Source organism: Rhincodon typus, chromosome 5, assembly GCF_021869965.1.
Source record: "Rhincodon typus isolate 14 chromosome 5, sRhiTyp1.1, whole genome shotgun sequence".
Taxonomy (NCBI): domain Eukaryota; kingdom Metazoa; phylum Chordata; class Chondrichthyes; order Orectolobiformes; family Rhincodontidae; genus Rhincodon; species Rhincodon typus.
Window position 1 is genome coordinate 117634256 of NC_063336.1, and position 22958 is coordinate 117657213.

General features: G+C 39.1%; 1 protein-coding gene across 3 annotated transcripts in view; it reads right to left on the reverse strand.

Moving 5' to 3' along the window:
* Nucleotides 1-22958, reverse strand: part of agbl5 (AGBL carboxypeptidase 5) — a 116117-nt gene that overhangs the window by 12058 nt on the left and 81101 nt on the right. For all 3 annotated transcript variants that reach the window (XM_048596854.1, XM_020512682.2, XM_048596853.1), the window contains 4 exons: nucleotides 11431-11540; nucleotides 7526-7578; nucleotides 2293-2447; nucleotides 116-234 (listed from right to left, as the gene is read on the reverse strand). In XM_048596854.1, coding sequence (XP_048452811.1) covers nucleotides 116-234; nucleotides 2293-2447; nucleotides 7526-7578; nucleotides 11431-11540 — 437 coding nt within the window. The remainder of the gene's footprint in view (nucleotides 1-115; nucleotides 235-2292; nucleotides 2448-7525; nucleotides 7579-11430; nucleotides 11541-22958) is intronic.

Genomic DNA, 22958 nt, shown 5'->3' on the forward strand with positions numbered 1-22958 from the left:
AACACGTCCCCACAAATTAAATTTGCACTCAGGTCTTGGAAATGAGAGTTGAACCAAGAACCTTTTGACATGGAGGCAAGAACTGGTCCACAACTGACAGGAAAAATGCAAATACCTTCTCAGAAATATCCAGCTGTGTTTCTACTTCACCACTAATAGTGGACACAGAACCTTCAGAACTACATTTCAGTGCTGATGGCGACAAAGTCATAGCAGAGCAATCCAATATGCTACCTGTCGAGAAAGCCAAGGAAGGGAATAAATACACTGATTATTTTCCACTCTTTACCCAAGTCAAGTTAGAAATAAGCCATCTGGTGAATATTTATATGCCAAACTATGACTTCTTCAACATCTGAACCCAAATATTTAAAAATGAACCTTGTAACATAACCTTCAAAATGTTTGTCATACTTCCTCTTAATCTATCCCACCAATTTTTTTAAAACACAATTGATGACAATTCAATAATTAGAAAAGAAACATGATTTTATATGCCAATAAGAAACACCCCAAAAGGCTTCACATACAATGAATAATGTTGACTCCAACCTCCACCACCTGACCTGACTCGATTTCATGAATCTCCCCAACAGAGTGAACCTGATCTGATCTGACCTACCCTCCTGCCGAACCCAATGTCTTCCCTCCACCGTGACCTATCCTGAGCACTGCATTACTTACCTTATCATCATTAACTCCAGCACCTGGCTCACCTTGGACCCTGCCCATCTGGCACCCTGCCCCCTTTTCATCTGGAATCTTACCTTCCCAGCACCCCAACTACCCACTTTGGGGAGGTGACAACCTAGTGGTATTATTGCTGGACTATTAATCCAGAGACCCAGGTAATTTTCTAAGGACCTAGGTTCAAATCCCATCTCTGCAGATGGTTAAATTGGAATTCAATGTGATCAATAAAAATCTGGAATGAAGAATCTAATGATGACCATGAAGCCATTGTTGAATGTCAGGGAAAAACCCATCTGGTTCACTGATGTCCTTTAGGGAAGGAAACTGCTACCCTTACCTAGTCTGTCCTACATCAGGCTCCAAACTAAAAGCTACATTTCTAAAACCTATGAATCAAAGAAAACTGAAAAGATAAGTAAGGTATAGCAGAAAACTAGGAAAGGAATAATCCTTTTCAAAAAAACGGTGAATATTAGGTAAACTAGTACTTTTGATTTATTTTACAGATAGGCAACAGTATTGACAGAAACCAGGTCACTTAACGGAACAAAATTGAAATTGGGGTGGCATGGTGGCTCAGTGGTTAGCATTGCTGTTTCACAGCACCAAGGACCTGGGTTCAATACCAGCCTCGGGCAGCTATGTGGAGTTTGCATGTTCTCCCCATGTCTGCGTGGGTTTCCTCCGGATGCTCTGGTTTGCTCCCACAGTCCGAAGAAGTGCAGGTTAGGGTGGATTGGCTATGTTAAATTGCCCATAGTGTCCATGGGAAATGCAGGATTACCAGGATAGCATGTGTCTGGGTTGAGTGCTTTTTGGATGGTCGTTGTGGATTCGATAACATTAGTTGGATGGTTCTGCAAACATGCAAATTATATAAGAAACACGTGGAATTCTGAAATCAGATTAGAGAGAGGAGTTTCAGCAAGGCACATCATTCATCTGGAAAATTTTACAAACTCACTTTTTAAATTGGAACGAAGAGGAATCAGTCAAGTGAAGACAAATTAATGGAATACCTAAAATACTGTGTGATTCTTTCCTCAGTCATTAGTCTGACATAGGGTAGAGGTGTTTTTAGATCTATTTATGAGCAATGAACCAAATCAGCTGGATGACCTAACTGTTGGAGCATAGCATGCAAGTATAGACAAAAGTAGGAAGCATTTTTTAAACAGGGAGATATGGTTAATCCATGCAATTACACACTAATTAGATTAACATCTGTACAAGGATAATTTTCTAAACTGAGAAGAATATCATCAATTCATCAACATGAAGAAGAAAAGAATTGTAAGTAGCAGAGATATTAAAAAGGATATCGGTGCCAAACAAGTCTTTGAGTAGCTAAAATGCAATGTATATTGATGGATTTCAAGGCCCTTGACAAGATTTCATACATCAGAATATAAGGGAAGATTATGCAATGCAACTCGCAGTAAGAACAACAGACTAGATTAAAAACTGATTAGGAGAAAGCAGTCTGTAGGAATTAAGGGTGGCTTTTCAAAGTTACACAAAAAAAAAGATGACAGCATCCAGCTCAGATCGAGAGCTATTTCTGTTCATTCTAATTCAAACAAGGAATCATGTACTTACATCCGTTTGGTTCTTCTTGAGGGACATTTGGCTGCACACTTTTCAGCTCAGGATTCTGACTGACTTTGCTGGGGGTTAGTCGCACATTTCCCTGGGATGTAAGCACATTGCTTTTTCTCACTGGGATTCTACTGGGTCTCAGCTGTTGTTCAGAACTGTGAATGAAGAGGAAACACAAGCCAACATTTGTGACATGACATATTGAGAGAAAACTGCATTTGGTTGCTATAAAGGCCATTTTTGATTTAAAAAGAAATGCTGGAAAAAGACTCTGCATGGCTGGCAGCATGTGTGGTGAGAGAAACAGACGTTTTGAGACAAATATGATTTCTTCGGATCTCAAGTCATATTGGACTCAAAATGTTATAAGTGTTTCTCTCTCTAAAGATGCTGAGTTGTAGACCTGCTGAGTTTTTTTAAGCACTTTGTTTCTCTTTCAGATTTCCAGAATCCTTATTATTTTGTTTATATTTGTCCATTTTTTAAGATTATCTGGGCATAAAATCTGTGATAATTAGAATTGTGTTTGGTGTGCATCCGTAGAATCAAAGATGTCACAAATAATAGAAAACAAGCAGGAGGTGCAGGATAGTATTCATTAGCCTATAGACATAAGACATGCCAATTCATCCCATTCCAAACCCAAGGTATTGGTGGCAAAAATAGTGAGAAAATTTGTCAGGATGGATGAGTGCCACCTTGCCCTTTACCTTTCCTCCCTCCTTTTACAGCCCACCTCCAATAGATGTAAATATCAGTGGGAATGCAGTCCCTAACAACCTATATGTTTATGACATGACCACACTCAAAAACTATGAAGTGGGTGAAGGAAGCAGGCTCCATTCCAGAGGTGGCAATGTCACTGAGCAAGATCTGGGGGGCAAAATACCCAGAAATAGGTTACTCTCCTTTCCCAAGATCTTATTACCTGAATGATAGACTTTTCTGAGTTTGAGAAAAAAATCTTTGGGGCTTTTAGCCTTCTCTCTGCACTGCAGCATCACCAAATGCAGGCAACTCTCTGAGCCCTGCTCTGAACAAGCACTCCCAACCAGGGGAGAAGGTTTAGGGCCTCCCCATGCAGTTTCCTTTTTGACAAAAATCAACTTCTAAAGAGGCATTTCTCTTATCAAGGCTGCACTAACAAGGACCTTAAGCAGTTAGTGATGAAAAGGTTGCCAGTGACACTGGACTGAATGTCTGGGACATCAAGGCTGTCTGCAAGCTGTTTTTCATGATGACAAAATTGGCAAAGTAGATTCTTATTGTCTGGTTAATTCTTTATTCATTCACAGGATGAGGTTGTTGCTGCCCAGGCAGCATTTATTGTCCATCCCTAATTGCCCAGAGGGCAGTTGAAAGTCAACTACATTGCTGTGGGCCTGGAGTCACATGTAGACCAGACCAGGTAACGATGGCAGTGTCCTTCCCCAAAGGACATTAGTGAACCAGATGGGTTTTTCCAACTATCAACAATGGATTCACGGTCATCATTAGATTCTTAATTCCAGATTTTTATTGAATCAAATTCCACCATCTGCCATGGCGGGATTCAAACCCAACATTATCTAGGTCTCTGGATTAACAGTCCAGCGATAATACCACTAGGCCATCACCTCCCCTGGAATGATTGCTGCTTGAATGCATTACTGGACGTCAGGTACAAGAAAATGCTCCTTTATCCATTGCTTATCCTATATCATGATTGCATTATGGAGTGGTAAACAGCTATAAATGACACTGCACATCTCTCACTTGTGGAACCATTCTCTGGTACACAGAATGGCACAGTCCACACTATAGCCAGGAGAATGGCAGAACCACAAGTCCCATTTAATGAGCTGTGCTGTTCACCACGTCACATAATCCAGGTGTGTGCTGCACAAAGTAGGGTTCAAATCTAAATTCAGTAGTTGTCCAAGAATCAGTTCATGAGGATTCACTGTAGAGGGAAGGGGACGCAGGTTGGATTTCTTTGAGATTTTGGAAGCTTTACGTGACATGCCTTATCATGAATCTTCAGTAGCAAGTGAACTCTCTCAGCACACTTCGGTGCTCATTGATCAGACATCTTGATTCACTAACAGAACCTAGGGGGATACACCTCTCCAGAGGCTGAAATTCTTCCCATTCAATTTCAGAAAATGCCACAAGCCAAAACTACTGGACATATGATAGGAAATTGAATAGCGTTCTTTACTGGAAGTTACATGGATTCAGGAGGTTAAACTTCAACAGTACTTCCCTTGAGAAGCTGCAGGTGGGTGTTCTTGGATTGCTGCTGACTGTTTGATGAAGGTGATCCACAAAACTGTTAGGTAGGGAATTGCAGAATTTTCACCGAGCAACAATAAAGGAACAATTACACATGGTCAAGTCAGGATGGCATGTGACTTGGCAGAGGAATTTGATATTGATGCTTTTTCCATGCAACTCATGCTTTTGTCTTTTCATGTTACAGATGATGTAGGTTTTGGAGATGCAGAAGCTTTGCAGAACTGCAGCAAGTCTAACTTTTGGATCTCCCTAAAATAAAACTCTAGCCCCTCTATCCTTTATTTACTGCCTCCCCATCACCAACCTTCATGTCCTCCCCAAGGTCTTTTTACATGTTGTCATCTCTCAAATTTCTGTCTAAATTTCATAGCACTCCAATCAATACTGAAATGGCTTTTGAAGTCACAAATGATATCCTACATAACGCTGAAGGAGGTAAACTGTCCCTCGTCATCTTTCTTGACTTGTCTACAGCTTTTAACACAGTCAAGCATACCATTCTCCTTCAATCCAGCTCCATTATTATCCACTTGTGTGGGTTTAAATTTGTCTGACTCCCTTATTATCAAACTAATCACACACACAAAATCTGGTGGTTTTGTAACGACTTTATATTAACTTCATGTTCCTGAGTCTCTACCCTTGCCCCTTCCCATTTCATATCCATTTACTATCCTTTGGGAATGTCATCCAAACATATAGTGTAGGTTTCTACGTATTTGCCAATGTTACCCGGCTTTATCTCACCACCACTCTTTACCGTCTAAAACTTGTCAGATTGCTAGTCAGTTACCCAGTACTGCATGAGCAGAAACTTATTCAACTGTGAAAGCAGATAGCATTCTTCTTGGTCCCCATCATAAACTCCAATACCCTAACCTTGACTCCATCTGTCTGTCTGTCTCTCTCTGTATTTGCAACTCATGATGCAGTATCCCGTACTGTGGGGAGGTCAAATGCAGATTTGACTACTGTTTTGTAGAATGTCCTCATTCAGTCCACAAACAGGAGGTCCCCAATTTACAAACGTCCAACTCATGCAGGGGTGTAATTTTAAAGTTCCGACATACAACCATTTCCTGTACTTACAAACAGCTCCTTTATTTTGTCCTGCATTGTGTCCCGACTTGTAAACAAATTGAATTGCAAACGGACTTCAGAACGGAACCCATTCACAACCCAGGGACTGTCCGCCAATGATTCGAAGCGTATGGTCACCTATCATTTTAATTCCCTGTGTTGCACCCACCCTGACTATCTGTCCTTGGCCTCTTATGTTGTTCCAATTAAACTCAGTATAAGCTTGAAGAGCAGCGCCACTTTCAGTTAGGCATTTGACAGCTTTACAAACTCAACATTGAGTTCAACAATTTCAGATCACAACCTCTGCCCTTTTTTGTAGATGAATTGATGGACTTTCATTCAGATGACTAATCAACAATTCCATTATCACTGTTTCATTTAACTACTACGATGGCTGATGTCACTCTGGAACTGATCTTGCACTTGAGCAATTTCTATGCTTGTACGTAGTTCACATGTAGCATGTCATAATAAAATCTTGGGCTTCACTGTCAGAAAAAGTGGCTTTTTTTTCTGACTATGTCAATGCATCATGTTGCACAAATAAAATCAAGAAAGGAAAAGCTGGAAATCTGGACAGGAATAGAAATTGCAAGAAATTAACAGGCAACCAGCATATGCAAAGGAGAAGGGTATTTAAAGTTTTTGGTAAAACCCATAAACAGGATAATTTCACAACATAATGCACAGTTCAGTACAAGATGACACAGATCTTTCAGAAGGATTGCATGTTCTATTTTGAAAAATCTTCTGTTTTTTAACTTAGATAAATCTATGTGTGTCCAAGAACAATACTTTCAGAGTATTCCAATGGGAAATTAGTGTTTCTTTCTTTTTTGTGACAACAAATAACCTACTTAAGCTTCAAACATCAAATCTGTGATGCATTAATGAAGCTAATGTAAATATGATGGCCTGAATTTTCCTTTCAGTGATGAAGAAACGACACTTACCTTTCAACTCACTAAAAGCTGCTGCAAGGTTTTGTAGGGTTCAGAACAGACTTACTTTGCATATCTATGTCTGATCTGATACAGTGCTCACACACGGAAGCCATGTCGTTTGAGAGGAGGTTGAGTAATAGCAAGGTTCTTAAACCAATGAGACTGAAGAACCCTTACAGGGGCATATAAATTCAAAATCAGGAAGTATAAATCATGAAATATAAATTAGATTTAAATAAAGTTCAGGAGACAAAATTAAAGATTGGGAAATACAGAAGACAGAAGAGAGATGGAAGAGGGAAAAAAAGCTATTCTACTTTTTTGAACAATCTTCATATTCATTATTTTTTAGGGGAATGAGACTCAACATTGATTAAAAATAATTTTCAGGTCTAGAGATGTTGTTCAATGACAATTACTGTTTAACACACCATTACAAACTCATTTACTCCTCAACACACAAAATGATTTCTTAGCTTTAGTGCAGAACTCACAAGCTAACAGTCCACATTCACACCATTGCATTAATCTCAAAGCCAAATCTACAGAGAATTGAAACAATGCATCCTGTGGAGGAATGGATTATTTCTGACAGGAATTTCTGGACTTGTGCATTTAATTGTGTGCAGAAGAGTAGAAGTTGTCAAATTTACTCTGTTGTAATGTCTTACCATGTCAGCCTCCAATTTTGCAACTCTGATGCTCATCATTCTTGTTGCAAAATCCAGCCCAATACACATTACTAAAAGGTTAGGGATGCAACACCTTGAGTGTAATAGTGTAGGATGCAACTGAACACAATTGAAACGAAAACTGGAGTGCTGACAAACACACCTTGATTTGTACAAAGAGCTGTAAAATTAATGTGGGGAAGGGGGCTGGTTTTGAGATAATAAACTTGTTAATAAAAACAAGAAATGTTCTACTACCTGGTAATATCTAAAGATGTCCTTAATTTTAATTTGTTTTTCTTCAATGGGTTCTAGGGAACAAAACAAAATCATAAGACAAAAAAGATTGGGGTCATGAGCAAACATAACAGTCAAGAAGTTAATCCACAAAAATATGTGCATGATTACTGGTTTAGTATTATGCCTTTATTTTGTTTTTAACAATCCAAGATTCAATAGTTTAGAATTTTGATCATATCCAAAAATGGACAAAGGTACACAGGGTCAGGATGCAAGCTACATTCACCTGTTCATGTGTCTGTATTGCTGTTGAGAGTTTAGGGGAGCAGCCTAGTCACTGGTCACTTTACACTAGTCACTGGCTCCATGGAAGGGGACAGTATTTCATGGATTCCATTTAGAGTCAGCAGCATCTCTTCAATCAGTTGTGCAATATGTTTACCAGATTGTAAAAAGGCACAACACAGGTGTTTTTTTAGGTGTATTGACCTACTTATTTGGAAAACATCTTCGGACTTGTAACAATAGTAAGCCAACCTGTTGCCTGCTTTTAAAATTAATAACAGACTGCGTTCTGAGACAGAATAATTTACAGCAGATACTGTCCACAACACCAGCTGAAACCATCAAACCAGCTGCAAAACAATAATGCAGTGAAATTCGTCCCAATCTTTTCCAACTTCAAGTTTACCCTAGAGCTAACTGCCTAACAATTCAACTACAAGAATCTTCACAGCCTAATGAGAATTCTCTGCTTTTACGAGATCTCCATTCCAGTTAAAACACCATTTGTTGAAGAAAGTTCTGTTATGAAACAGATTAAAACAGTTCCAGATCATAATTGTATTGCTTGCTCCTTCATCTATATCTAATCCTCATGCATTTGATAGTGTCTTTAAGACTTTAGATATTAAACCTCTGGGCCAAGTGTGTGATAATAAATAATTTTCATTTTTATACTCACAAAAAACTTGCCACTGCAATAATTTAAATTGGGACAAATCAACATTGAGAATCAGAACACACAGTAATCTCTTTGAACCCTAAAATGTGAATAATTGTAAACATAAGCATAATATATAATGCAGACTTTAATATCTTCAGCAGCTTCTTCACTCTATGCATTTAGATTACCCTTAAGACTCGAGAAATGGCCATAGCTCTTAATTCTTGGGTTTGACAAATTCTGAAAAACAATGTATTTCAGAAACTGTCAGCATTTTCAACTGAAAAAGTTAACCTGCTAATGGCCACACTGAAGATTATGTTAATTAAAGATAACAAGGTGTAGAGCTGGATGAACACAGCAGGCCAAGCAGCATCAGACGAGCAGGAAGGCTGACGTTTCGGGCCTAGACGCTTCTTCAGAAATGGGGGAGGGGAAGGGGTTTCTGAAATAAATAGGGAGAGAGGGGGAGGCGGATAGAAGATGGATAGAGGAGAGGATAGGTGGAGAGGAGACAGACAGGTCAAAGAGGCGGGGATGGAGCCAGTAAAGGTGAGTGTAGGTGGGGAGTTAGGGAGGAGATAGGTCAGTCCAGGGAAGACGGACAGGTCAAGGGGGCGGGATGAGGTTAGTAGATAGGAGATGGGGGTGGGGCTTGAGGTGGGAGGAGGGGATAGGTGGGAGGAAGGACAGGTTAGGGAGGCGGGGACGAGCTGGGCTGGTTTTGGGATGCGGTAGGGGGAGGGGAGATTTTGAAGCTTGTGAAGTCCACATTGATACCATTGGGCTGCAGGGTTCCCAAGCGGAATATGACTTGCTGTTCCTGCAACCTTCGGGGAGCATTGTTGTGGCACTGCAGGAGGCCCAGGATGGGCATGTCGTCTGAGGAATGGGAGGGGGAGTTGAAATGGTTCGTGACTGGGAGGTGCAGTTGTTTAGTGCGAATCGAGCGTAGGTGTTCTGCAAAGCGGTCCCCAAGCCTCCGCTTGGTTTCCCCCATGTAGAGGAGGCCACAACGGGAACAGCGAATGCAGTATTCCACATTAGCAGATGTGCAGGTGAACATCTGCTTGATGTGGAAAGTCTTCTTGGGGCCTGAGATGGGGGTGAGGGGGGAGGTGTAGGGGCAGGTGTAGCACTTCCTGCAGTTGCAGGGAAAAGTGCCAGGTGAGGTGGGGCTGGCGGGGAGTGTGGAGCGGACAACAGAGTCACAGAGAGAGTGGTCCCTCTGGAAGGCAGATAAGGGTGGGGAGGGAAAAATGTCTTTGGTGGTGGGGTCAGATTACAGAGGGTGGAAGTGTTGGAGGACGATGCGTTGGGTCAGGAGGTTGGTAGGGTGGTACGTGAGGACGAGGGGGATTCTGTTTTGGTTGTTATTGTGGGGAGGGGGTGTGAGGGATAAGTTGCAGGAAATGCGGGAGACACGATTGAGAGCGTTCTTGACCACTGGGGGGGGCGGGGGGGAGTTGCGGTCCTTGAAAAACGAGGACATCTGAGATGTACGGGAGTGGAATGCCTCATCCTGGGAGCAGATGCGGCGGAGGCGAAGGAATTGGGAATCCTAATCTCATTTCTTTGATCAAGGACTTCATATACACTTTGATTATGGACAACAACGAAACTCAAATTCTGTGCATTACACTCCTCCTACGCTTTGGTGTACCTACTCTCTCAACTATTGTAATCCTCACTTAACCACAAAATATTCAGTAATTTTCTTAAAAAACACATAAAAAACTAGTCATTTCTAGGAGTACAGTATGTGTCTGCACACATTACCCTCTATGGAGCAAAGCATGCCAGATATTAATCATTCTCTCCTGAATGAGGCAGAGATCCCTGTTTACTGTAGAAGGGAGGTTGAAGGAGTGTTTTCACATTGGACGATTGCTGGAATATGTGCAGGAGTTATGACAATGACAGGGGGAACATCACGGGTTCCAGTTTACCAGAGACAATTACACACAATACTACTGAGAAAGAATTTCATCACTGCCATCTAGGCTGTTGTGGCCAGTGTTTACATAGGTTTCCAATGTAGCATATCACTCTCGCCCTCTGTTATACACTGAGTCAAGGAATGCTGAAGTGCTAGGTGCATGACTCTGCTTCATCAGATGGAAAGCTGCTGGCCTTTCATGCCAGCTTCCATGCCATCCACCATGTCAGTGCCCTTGTTAGTTCTGCAGCCAGCTGTGCAGCTGTGTCCTGACCCACACTAATATGCAATCTGTAGCATGCTCTTGATATCGTTCAACACTCCCATTTGGTAACTCCAATGGGAGTTCAACAGTCTGCTACATCTCAATTTTTAGCAACTGAAGATACATTCTGTAGGAGAACTAGGCTCTTTAAATGAGCCTAAACAATAGGCACTAATGGATTGCCCAAAGACTATTCTTAATAATTCCACCAAAATTGAATTTCTAGGTCATCATCTTATTCATATTGAAACTGGCAAGGAGATAAGAACAATTTAAAAGTAGCAACGACAACAAAAGATTCAGATTGAAAAGTAAGTTGTGGGCTGCAGGACTGGAATACTGAAAAATGGCAAGATGAATATAGAGAAAAGTCTTGGTGGTGGGGAGAAAGAATAGCAATATTAAAAGGAATATCAAAAAACTTATTTTTAAAATATGTCTTTTTAACTGTGTTTTCTTTTATTCATAAGCGAGGTTACAAAAGGAACTACAAAGCAGAAAGTAATGCAGAAATATCAAATATTTAACAAATACTTTGCATCAGTGTTCTTTACAAATAATGATTTAATATTAAAGTCACAGTAAGTTCTCAAGGATAAGTGGATTAGTCAGCAAAAGCATTATTTATACTCTGAATCTAAATACATTCCACCACTGTGATTTTCTGTCAGAAAGGGTTTTGAACAAAAATCCGATTTTTAGATTCTATCTTCAAACATATCTGAGTAATTTTTTCGCATTTCTTAGTGAGTTAAAAAACAGTTGCTGTTTACCTGCAAATGAATTTTCCTTCCAGCATCTGAATTATTTTCTGGTGGCTGAGCATGTTCTAATATTTCATGAGAAATGCCATTTTTAATTGTACCAGACAGACCTTTGAACCCTAAAATGTGAATAATTGTAAACATAAGCATCAAATGTAATGCAGACTTTAATATCTTCAGCAGCTTCTTCGCTCTATGCATTTAGATTACCCTTAAGACTCGAGAAATGGCCATAGCTCTTAATTCTTGGGTTTGACAAATTCTGAAAAACAATGCATTTCAGAAACTGTCAGCATTTTCAACTGAAAAGGTTAACCTGCTAATGGCCACACTGAAGATTATGTTAATTATTTGCCTAAAAACTGGCAATTCCATTCAGCAAGTATATTTCTTTCAATCTGAACAATTAATCTTCCAGTTTGAACTCAATGATGAATGTCCAAACAGAAAACAAAATCAGTAGCTACTTCCAGCATATATTAGCATACAAATAGTTCCCTTAACAATTAGCTGTGAGCAGCATAGGAAGAAGTCCAGTTGCCAGACCACCATGAAAGTATCAGGGAAACAACAGAAACAGGAAAGAAAATGTTAATGCATAAACAAATAATGAACACACAATGCTTACAGGCTTTGTAAAATGCAATGAAAGCTAGTAATGCTTCAAAAAAGTTTCAAGTTAACGATACAGTTTTAATGTGAGGGTTCTTGTGGTGCAGTGATAGTGTCCCTACCTCTGGACCAGGAAGTCCAGGTTCCAGTTCCACCTGCTCCAAAGGTGTGTTATAACATCTCTGAACAGGTCAATTAGAAAGCATCTACACAGTATTGCTGTGACACAGCCCAGAAAATTTACAGTCTTTCACAATTGGTTTGATATTCTATTCAATTCAAAGCGATCTAGCATAGTCTAATAGATGGAGATCATGGAAATATTAGAAAAATTGTACATATAAATTTGACTCACAGACATATTTTTAAAAAAAACACATTTTAGGAAGAGATGTTGAAACCTTTCCTAATTAACTGCCACCCTTTTGATACTAAAGATAAACTGAAAAGTTAGGGCATCAGTCTGTATAAAGAAGACAAAGGCATGAAAATAATTCAGTTAAAGAATAGGGATTATTTTATCTTTGCTGAATAAGCTGCTTTTCTTCATTCATCCTCCTCAAACAGTTTATCTTAGAAGAGAAGATTATTGTCTTTTTCAGTGGATAAGAAATATCCTAGTAAACTGCCTCTATACATTAATAGCTTCATCCAAAGGGCAATAGGAAGCAAACGTCTCAAGATCCCTGCACATGGCTACCTTACCTTTCAAAGGGATTAAATGGAATGGGCATTTTTCACTAATCACTCTTCACTTCCATGGGACTAAGTAGGATTGCATATCCAGAAACTCTTACAAATTATTTCTACATTTAAAATTAGTGCACGAGCTGACCCACAAATCAACATTCCACACCAAGTCATGAGATGTAGAAAAGCATACAGGGTATTGATACTTCAACTGCAATAAAGATAGGGAAAGACACCATTTTGGTTTCAACTTAGTGACATACATGCAGGATAAACTTAAAAAGTAAACTGCAATTCACACTTCTCCAGCTCAGTCTAAAACTACCAAAAGTCCAGATGACTGTCTTTGAAGAAACACAAAAAGTGGCCAATACTGCAAAGAACGTTATTTATTCATCTGTACTCTGCATATGCTAGGATCATAGCACAGTCATTACCAAAAATGTAGTTGCTGATTATTTGTACCAGAAATTTGAATTCTGAATTAAAAATCAATGAACTAAATGCAACAGATTGTCAAAGGATAAATTGAAATAAATTATGATTGTTTAAAGCAGCACATAAGACTAGGAAAAATCAGTAAGAGGATTTGCTAAACTATATGTAGGACAACTTCCTCATATGTTCATGTTCATGGGTAGAGACATTGCTAAATGTAGTTATGCATTACTAGATTAGGGAGATGAACTAGGGAGCTGGTTAGCTCAGTTGGTTAACTAGTTACCATACACTTCATGTTAGCATCATCAACAAAAGTTCAATACCCATTTGGTTGAGATGGACTTTGACAGTTGCTCCTTTACCCTGCTGCGAAGAATAGAAGGCATTGGAAAGCCAATACTACAAAGAACATGCTCAGGATAGGGCATTAGCAGATACAGAGCCAAGAACCTGCCATCAGGTACAGCATATGTGAAGGAAGCAATGAAGATGAACTAAATCTCAAGACTATTAGTAAGATGAGAGTTAAGATTCAAATAGAAAGGGAAAAGTTCACACAACAAAAGCTCCAAACTGGATCGGGGCAACTATTGGAAAAAAGAATAGTGAGCTGGCTAAGACAAACTGAAAGATAGACCAATGAGATACTTTCTAAAATATAAATTCAAAGTTTAAAAATAAACCTGTACCAATGAAAAAAAGCAACTTATAGTTTTAGAGCTTTTCATGGCCACTAGATGCCACAAAAGTACTTTACATCCAATGAAGTATTTTGAAATCTAGTCATTGTTGTGGATGCAGGAAAGATGACCCACAAACAGCAATTTGATGACAACAAGGTAATCTATTTTTGTGGAAAACGACACCATTCAAAATTCAAGGTAAAGTAAAGAGGCTCAAAACAAATTAAATTTGAAAAGAGACAGCACAGGCATAATTAAAGAAGGGGGTTGCAATTTCTCTCAAGATTTTCTTCTAGAAAATCTTCTGTTTGCAGTGTGCATCATTGATTTGGATTGATGGCTAAAGAGGCATGTTATACCAAAAGCAAAGAGGCTAGAACTAGAAGACACAGTTTTAAAATTCATGGTCTCCTAATTAAAATGGAAATAAGAAGAATGCTTTTACTATCATAGGTTCATAAGTCTGTGGAATTCTCTACCGAAAAGAGCAGTGGATGATGGCTCATTGAATATCTTTAAGGTCAGGACAGTGAGATAGATTCTTGACTATCAAGGGAGTCAAAAGATCTAGGAGATAATCAGGAAAGCAGTTGGAGGCGAAAATTAGATTAGCCATGATCAGATTGAATGGCAGGCAGAGTCAAAGAGCCAAGCACAAAATCAGAAATTGCTGAAAAGACTCAGGTCTAAGCAGCATCTGTGAAGAGAAACCAGAGTTAACGTTTCGGGTTCAGGGAGCCTTCTTCAGAACTGTTCAGGAAGGGTCACTGGACCTGAAACGTTAACTCTGCTTTCTCCCCACAGATGCTGCCAGGCCTGCTAGATTTTCCAGCAATTTCTGTTTTATAGCATCCGCAGTTCTTTGGGTTTTTTTGTTTCTAAGGACCAAAAAGTCCATTCTTAACCCTATATAGGTTACAGAGTAAATTATTCTGTGGATCGAAGGAAACTGCAAGTGAATGTTGATGAAATGGCAGGATTGGCAAATAAATGGTAGGTGGCAGTTAAGTTCCAACTCACCACCAGCTGTGAAGTGCTACATTTTGGTAACTACGAGCAATAATTGTAATCAAAATTGGAGAAAGCTGGATGCTGCAGAAGAGCAAAGAGAATTGATTGTTTCAATTCAGAAGGCATAAGCATGATCTCGAATGGACAAGACCATTGAGGAAGCTAATAACATATTGGGTACTACAGCTGTAGAATATACGAATCAAGGAGCAATGATGCATCTATACAGAACCTCGTTACGATTCCACACTATAGGATAAATGTTGAGGCAACAGAGATCTGTCAGCACAGATCTGCTGGAATATTTGTGGAAACAAGGAAATGAAAAGTTGAAAATGACAATAACTAGGATTGTTCTCATTAGGAAAGGTGATTTGATAAAGGTGCTTAACATTATAGAAGCAATGGGACAAAGTAGCAGAATCAGATTGTTAGTAGTGATTGATAGACGGAGAATTAAAATTAAATGCAATTTTTTTTTAAACAGACAAACTTTCATACAGTGGATTGAGAGGTTATGGACTCGTGTTTGTGATTAAAACACAAACGATGTTAGCATTTACAAACGTGTTAAACAGGTGGTTGAGGGAGAGAAGGAATTAAGAAAGTTACTAACAGACCAGTTTATGGCATAAGGACTATGGGTTATATGGAAGATAGAGACAAAGGGGTTTGTTGTGCACGATCTATTTCTGTGTTATAAATTTCATGTAGGGATTTTAATTTGGGAAGGTGATGGTGTAGTGGTAAAGTTGTTGGGCTAACATTTCAGAACCTGAGGCTAATGTTTTAGAGGCATAGGTTCAAATCCCACCTTGGTAGATGGTGAATTTGAATTCAATTTTTAAAAATCTGGAATTAAAAAAGCTAGCTTAATGTCAACCATGTAACCATTTGTTGAAAAAGAAAAGCTGCTTTGTTATTGAAATCTGTTGGTCTTACTAGGTTAGGCCTATATGAGACTCCAGACTTCCCTGAATGGTTCATTTTTAACTTCCGTCTGGACACTTAGGGAGGGACAATGAATGCTGCCATGTGAGCTGACAATGAATCTCATACCTCCCAATTGCTTAACTATCAATGAGAGACGAGGGTGCATAGAAAAGATGAGAGGATAAGGAGGTGTTTAGGGTCGAGCAGTCATGGTTAGAACTGAACTGATGTCTTGATAAGCAGATGCAGACCGAGTACGGTGGCCTTTCATCCCCTGCATCTTCATTTTAGCCTCTGAAGACGAAGGGCCAAACTCAATACTTCTCCCTAAGCCCCTGAATTTAAAACATAGAGGGTGGAAGCTCCTTAATGAAAACACTCCTGTGGAGTCAGGAACATTTTCAACTTCCACCTCTTATCCTTCACAGAAGTCTGTCCCTATGGCAGAAAATTCATTACGGAACAATGTGAAGGCTTTACATCAAGCCAAAACTCATAGGAAATATTTGATCTGCCTAAAACGGTAATCTGGTCCTTAGGGAATGCCAAATAAACTCTGATGGGAGCCAATTTAGTTCAGAACATAAAATGCAGATTAAGTAAAGCAAGATAAGTTAAGAACATAAGCAATAAATGAAGTAGACCATTCAGCCCCTCGGACCTGGCCTACCATATATGGCTGATCTGCCCCAGGCCTTAAGTCCCCTTTCATGCCAGCTCATCGTAGCCTGATATTTCAAAAGTCTACCTACCCCTTCTTCAAATACTTCTAACGATCTAGCCTCCACAACTCTCTGGGGTAGAGATTTCCAGACATTCACTAGCCACTGTGAGAATAAATTCCTTCTCATCTCAGGTTTAACTGTGCCCACTTATTCTGTAACTGTGTGCACTAGTTCAAGACTCCCCATGAGTGGAAATATGTTCTTAACATCAACTCTGTAATGACCCCTCAGAATCAGGTATGTTTCAATAAGATCATCCTCCATTATTCTAAACTCTAATGAATAAAGGACTAACCTGTTTAGCTGTTCCTGATCATTTAATCATTTCAGCCCAGGAATCATCCTAGTGAATCTCTTTTACATTGCCTCGACTGCCAGTTTATCCTTTTTTAAATATGAGAAGCAAATTTGCACACAGTGCTCTGTCAAAAAGGCTAAATAAAGGCCAAAATTCAACTTGCATTCTTAATTACTAGCTGCACATACATGCTAACTATATGTTTTTCATGCACAACATCCTGCTGTACTCCACTTTTTTTTAGTCTATCTCCATTTAAAAACATCTGTCTTTTAATTTTTCCTAACAAAGTGCATGACCTCACACTTTCCCTTGTTAAACTCCATCTGATAAGTTTTTGCTCACGCACTAAACTTATCTACATTTCCTTGTAGACTCCTTATACCTTCATCACAACATAGTCTCTCACCAATTGTTTTATCATCAGCAAACTTGTATACATTACACACTGCCACCTTTGGCTAGTCATGAATATCAATAATAGGTATTTTGGGCCCAAGGACTGATCCTTGTGGCACTCCACTAGTTACATCTTTCCAACCTGAAAAAGACTCAGTAATCCTGACTGTGAATTCTGTGCTAATCAATGCACAATCCACATTAGTCCATTACACCCAATGCCATGAACTCCAATCTTGTGCAATAAGCTTTTGTGCCATTTATCGAATGCCTTCTGGAAATCCAATGCACGATATCTATCTGCTCCCCTTTATCAGCCTGCTTGATATACCTTAAATAACTCTAGCAAATTTGTCAAACTTGATTTCCTTTCCAGGAAATCATGTTGACTCAGTTTGATTAAGATTTTCTAAATGTCCTTCTATTTCTTACCAAATAATGGATCCAGCATTTTCTCCAATGACAGAGACTAGGCTAACTGTCTTATAGCTCCCTGCTTTCTGTCTCTCTCCCTTCTTGAACAGTGGCATCACCTTAGTGGTTTTCCAATTTGCTGAAAACTTCTAGAATCTAGTGAGTTCTGGAATATTTTAGAATATTGCCTCCACTATCTCTGTAGCCACCTCCTTTAATAACATTAGATTCAGGTCATCAGGTTCTGGCAACTTGTCTGCCTTTTGCTCCATTACTGTGTTAAATATTTTGTCCCTTAAAAGGGATTGAAACTGTTAAAAGATAGATATGAAATAAAAGCTTCAGAAGTTATTGATCTCTCCTCTAACAAAAAAAAATCAATTTAGTAATGTAGACTTCACCCCGTGTGGCTCCTTCATGTAACTATATGTCACACCACTTCCTTTTCTTCTCCTCTGTCCCACAATTCCCAGCCTGAACAACTACTCTGTTTATTATTCTTCTGCAGTTATCCCAGTTTTGGATTCTCCTTGAATAATCACACAGCTATCCCTTATTTGGCAATCTCAAAAGACCCCACTGAAGCTGCATCATGCTCCTTTTGAGCCACAACTGCCTCATTGCTCTTCACAGTCAGTGCTGCTGTGGAGGGCTGAATTCAGTCTTCTTCTTTCCATCCTCATCTTCCCAACTATAAATACATGCCCACCTTGGCATGCTAAATAACCTGTCTGCCTAAAATGTTCATTCACTCACAAAAAATGTCCTTGTTCCTATGACTGTATCTGAATGACTGGGCTGACCTCTAGGGTTTACTCGAACTTGGCTCATGGTTGTGGTGCCTTACCACTTGTTAAAGTTTCATTGTTTGCGCCATCAATAATTGGGGTGGCAAAATGTCCAATGTGATTATGTCATCCTCTGGCTTTTCCCATCAGAATATCTTGCCTTGTTAAAAGTTTTCTCATCTGTCTTTTAAAATCCTATTTGTATATTGCATCTGCAAGACTTGTTTCAACTCTTTTTGTATGATATACTCTCCAGCTCTATAAACTCTTCTCCTGGGCTTCTCTCCTTTTGCCTTAAACATTGACCAGTCGACTTCCTTACAAGCCAAGATATCTGCAGAACCCAGTTCCATTCCAACCCTGCTTCCTCTATGCCATTCCTCAGAAAGAAATCGCTCACCCCAATCATTTACAGTTGCACTGTCAAACTGTCACAATACTTCCATAGATCCTCTTTCCCTCAATTACTCCCTCACCTCCACCTTTAATGCCATCAGCTCCAGAAAAGTTCCTTGGTCATGGCCATCTGATCATCCCCCTTACATGTCTCCAATCTTCACTTTTACAAATATAAGGGTCATCGATTTATGTATATCCATCTTGCCAATAATATAAACATAGGATATAGGACCAGGAATAGGCCATTCAGCCCTTCAAGTCTGCTCATCACCCAATCTTGCTGGGATTATATCAAGTACTGCTGAGATTCATATTCCTCTGTAAAAACTGCCTAAGCCTTCAAAATCATCACAAAAAGCAAAATAAAGTTCATTATCACCAACTATAGGCTTAATCCCCTTTTCAATGGAATCACCCCCAAAACCACTGCAAGGAGTTCATAAATCCTTGTCACTAAGATTGAGACATGCTGTTCAGCAGTCCTTAATAAAGGAATATAACAACTAGGAGAAGGAGTTCGCCCCTCTAGCCTGCTCCGTTATTTAACATGGCTGATCTCACCTCGCTTTCAACTCCACTTTCCTGCCTGCTCTCCATTATCCTTCAACCCATTACTAACTTAAAAATCACTTTATCTCTTCTTTATATTTACTCAATGTTCCAGTGTCCTCAACACTCTGGGTTAGTGAATTCTACAAATTCACAACGCTTTGAGAGAAACAATTTCTCATTTGTTTTAAATTTGCCCCTTACGTTAAAACTGCAACCTCTCATTCTAGATTGCCCCACAGGGAACATCCTCTGTCTAGTTTGTCGATCCCCTTTAGCATCTTATATACCTCAGTTAGGTCTCCTCACATTCTCTAAACTCCAGGGAGTGTGGGCCTAAACTGTGCAATCTATCTTCATAGGTCACCTCTCATTTCTGATCTAGTGAACCTCCTCTGAACTGCCTCCAATACAACTACTTGCCTGCTTGACTAAGGGAACCAAAATCCCCTGCTCACTCTCAAACTTGCACCATGCATTCTCCCTGTCCTGTCTCTAAACCCATATCTCTGTGTCAACTATACGTGTTCTCTCTTTGCCAGACACACCTGACTGTTTTGACCTTATTTCTTCAGCCCTTCACGTTATTGTAAACGGTTCGCTTTCCTGAGAAACTATCTTTTTTATATACAAAAAAAGACCCTCAGCACATCCAGGTGAACTGCACCTCATCTTGAATCTCACATCTTCTATGAAGATCCTGTAGCCTCCCAAATTGTTGCCAATCTTATTTTCCTTGTGCTTTCTGACACCACAGCACTGAAACAGCTATACTAAAATCACAACTGCCATTGTTCATGACTGTGATATTGATGCATAGTCTCAGTAAACCTTTCCTGTGATTTAAACACATTTTCTGTAACTAGAGTTGTAGGGAGTACTCAAACTGTGGCCGAACCAATGGTTAGATTCATTAGCAATTCCTTTCTTTGGTATTCAATGCTTTTAGATATAAAATCCAAAATAATAATTGCCCTTTCAATGTTTTTTCTGAACAAAATCTTAATCGAAAAGATCAAATCTTGTATTTCTTCCTAAAGGGCAAAAATTAAGTTTCCCTAAAATTAAAATAATCTTAAAACTAATTAAAAGCTATTAGGATAACTGGATTTTTTTTGGATGAAAACACATCAGAATATAGAAATGAACGATTGAAACAGGAATTTCCTGTTTTTGAATTATATGCTCAATCAATCTCAAATTTCTTTTCTTCCTGTTCTAAAGGAACTACCATTTTCAGATTACACATCTAACAGAAAAATAAAAGGATAAAATAGGTAGCCATGGGCTTATTTAAAAACAAATCCAGAAAGGCATTACATCAAGTGTTTTTTTTAACGCAAAGCATTAATAGAGAAAAGACATATCCGTATACTCACAAAATGCAGAAGCAAACCATGTAATCCTGTCTCCTCTGTCAATTGTAGAGAATCCAAATAATATTTATTTAATTTCTTCACTGACATTAAAGCTGGTGCAAATAAAAAGTCTACATCTACAAGCCAAATCAAAGGAATGCTGCACAACAATATGGGCTCATTGGAGAGTTTGGTTCCAGCATAATTAATTAGTTTCTTGGATGGTCATAGGTAGCATTTAAGTTACTTAATTTGATCACCCTTAGAAAGGCTTGACCTGAAATCTAGTTCATAAAAGTAAAGATATTTCCAGGAAAGAATATGGCTGTGACTTTATGTGGGATGAGCTTGCCTAACTGAAAAGGCAAACAAGCACATGGTTTGAAAAATAAAGTCACAGTGCCATTCAAATATTTGGTTGATGGGGAGAAAGTAATAGATCTCTTCAGCTTTTATTAGTATACAAAAAAGTAATGGTTATTGTATTTTATAAATGAAGATAGCCTACTGAAAAGGATGATGATAATTGTGTAGTCAAACTAAATAAACAAACAATCCTTTCATGCCTCAAATGTATTGCATGCTACAATGCAAGGATAGGAAAAGGCCAGTTGTCACAAGTATAGTATGTAAGCTATTCACAACAATTATGCATTATAATGTAGACTAAGGAACTATCAAGCCAAACTGTAAATGCATCTTAAATATTCCTGGTCTCCGCTAGCATTATTAGCATATTAATGCAGGCATTTATCATGTTTGGAGAAAGTTTTTACTGACGTTCATTTCTAATTTACCTTTCACAAACTTAACCAGCCTGTTTACGTTTAATATCCTGTGTTTACTTATTTACATGTATGTTCTTTGTTATGCTATGCAATGATTTTATGATAGTTAAAATATGGCAATCAATTCTGGCTGTTACACTAGGATCACGAAATAGTGACAAGAATAATTCCAAGTTTGAGGGAGAGAGCTGTAAGGAAAGCTCTAGCTTGTATTTTTGAATCCCATTCGTGGTTAGAACATGGGACAAGAGAAAATGGGCTTGAGGAGAATGGTGAGACAACAAGGTGCAAAGCTGGATGAACACAGCAGGCCAAGCAGTATCATAGGAGCAGTAAGGCTGACGTTTTGGGCCTAGACCCTTCATCAGAAATGGAAAGAATGGTGTTCAATTAACTTGGAGAAAATTCTATAAACTACTTGTTAAATTCCCTGCTGTGTCATAAAACAAAATTTAAGAACGTAATCAGGAAAATACAAATACCAAGTCAATCATACCAGTGTCAATACAGTATGGACCGGAGGAACACAGCAGGTCAGGTGACAGAGGAACAGCAAAGTCGAAGTTTTGGGTTAGGACCTTTCATCATGACCAGGGAGGGGGAAGGGAGCTCAGAAATAAATGGGGGGGGGGGGGCGCATGTTGAGCGAAAGCAGGTGGGGTGGTGGTAGGGAGATGCAGGTACCCCCTCCCCAACCCTGATGAAGGCTCCTGACCCGAAATGTCGACTTTCCTGTTCGTCTGATGCTGCCTGACCTGCTGTGTTCCTCAACCTCCACACTGTATTGATCCTGACTTCCAGCATCTGCAGTCCTTGCTATCTCTCAATCATAGCAGTTACATTTTCCATCTGTCACCACAACTGCTTAACTACTCATCATACAAGTGTATTTTTCACATTCTGGAGTGTTCCTTTTGTCTGAAAGTAAAACTTTTTTTTAACCTCAAATGTAATTTTGACAGTCTCTACATTGGCCCAATCCAGTAGCATTGTCATCTCTAGCTTTGTACGCATCAGAAACCACCAACTATTTCCACCCAAACCCTCTTGTCAATGGTTTGCCAACATGTCCATTGTCGCAGTGCACTGCCTTCTCAAAGCCAATCAGAAAGCTTTCATCATTTGTTACCAAACTGTATAATTCAATTATAAATAAAATAGTTTTGATCAATAATTTGTAATGCCCTGATGATTGTTCTCTCCATTTCATCATCACAGTGTACAGGAAACTAAGTTTTCAGTTCTGACAATTCCAAGGAAGATCAAGGTTAAAACCCCTCCTTCCTTAATTGTAGAAAAAAAAAGTGATGTAGAATCAAGGTCTTACTTATGAAATATTTTGACACAAACCCAAGGTAGTGCAGAAAAGCTGCATAAAGTGACTAACTCTCATAATTCCTTGCAAACTTCCTACAAAACTGTTGAAATCCAAAATTCACTGCACTTCTG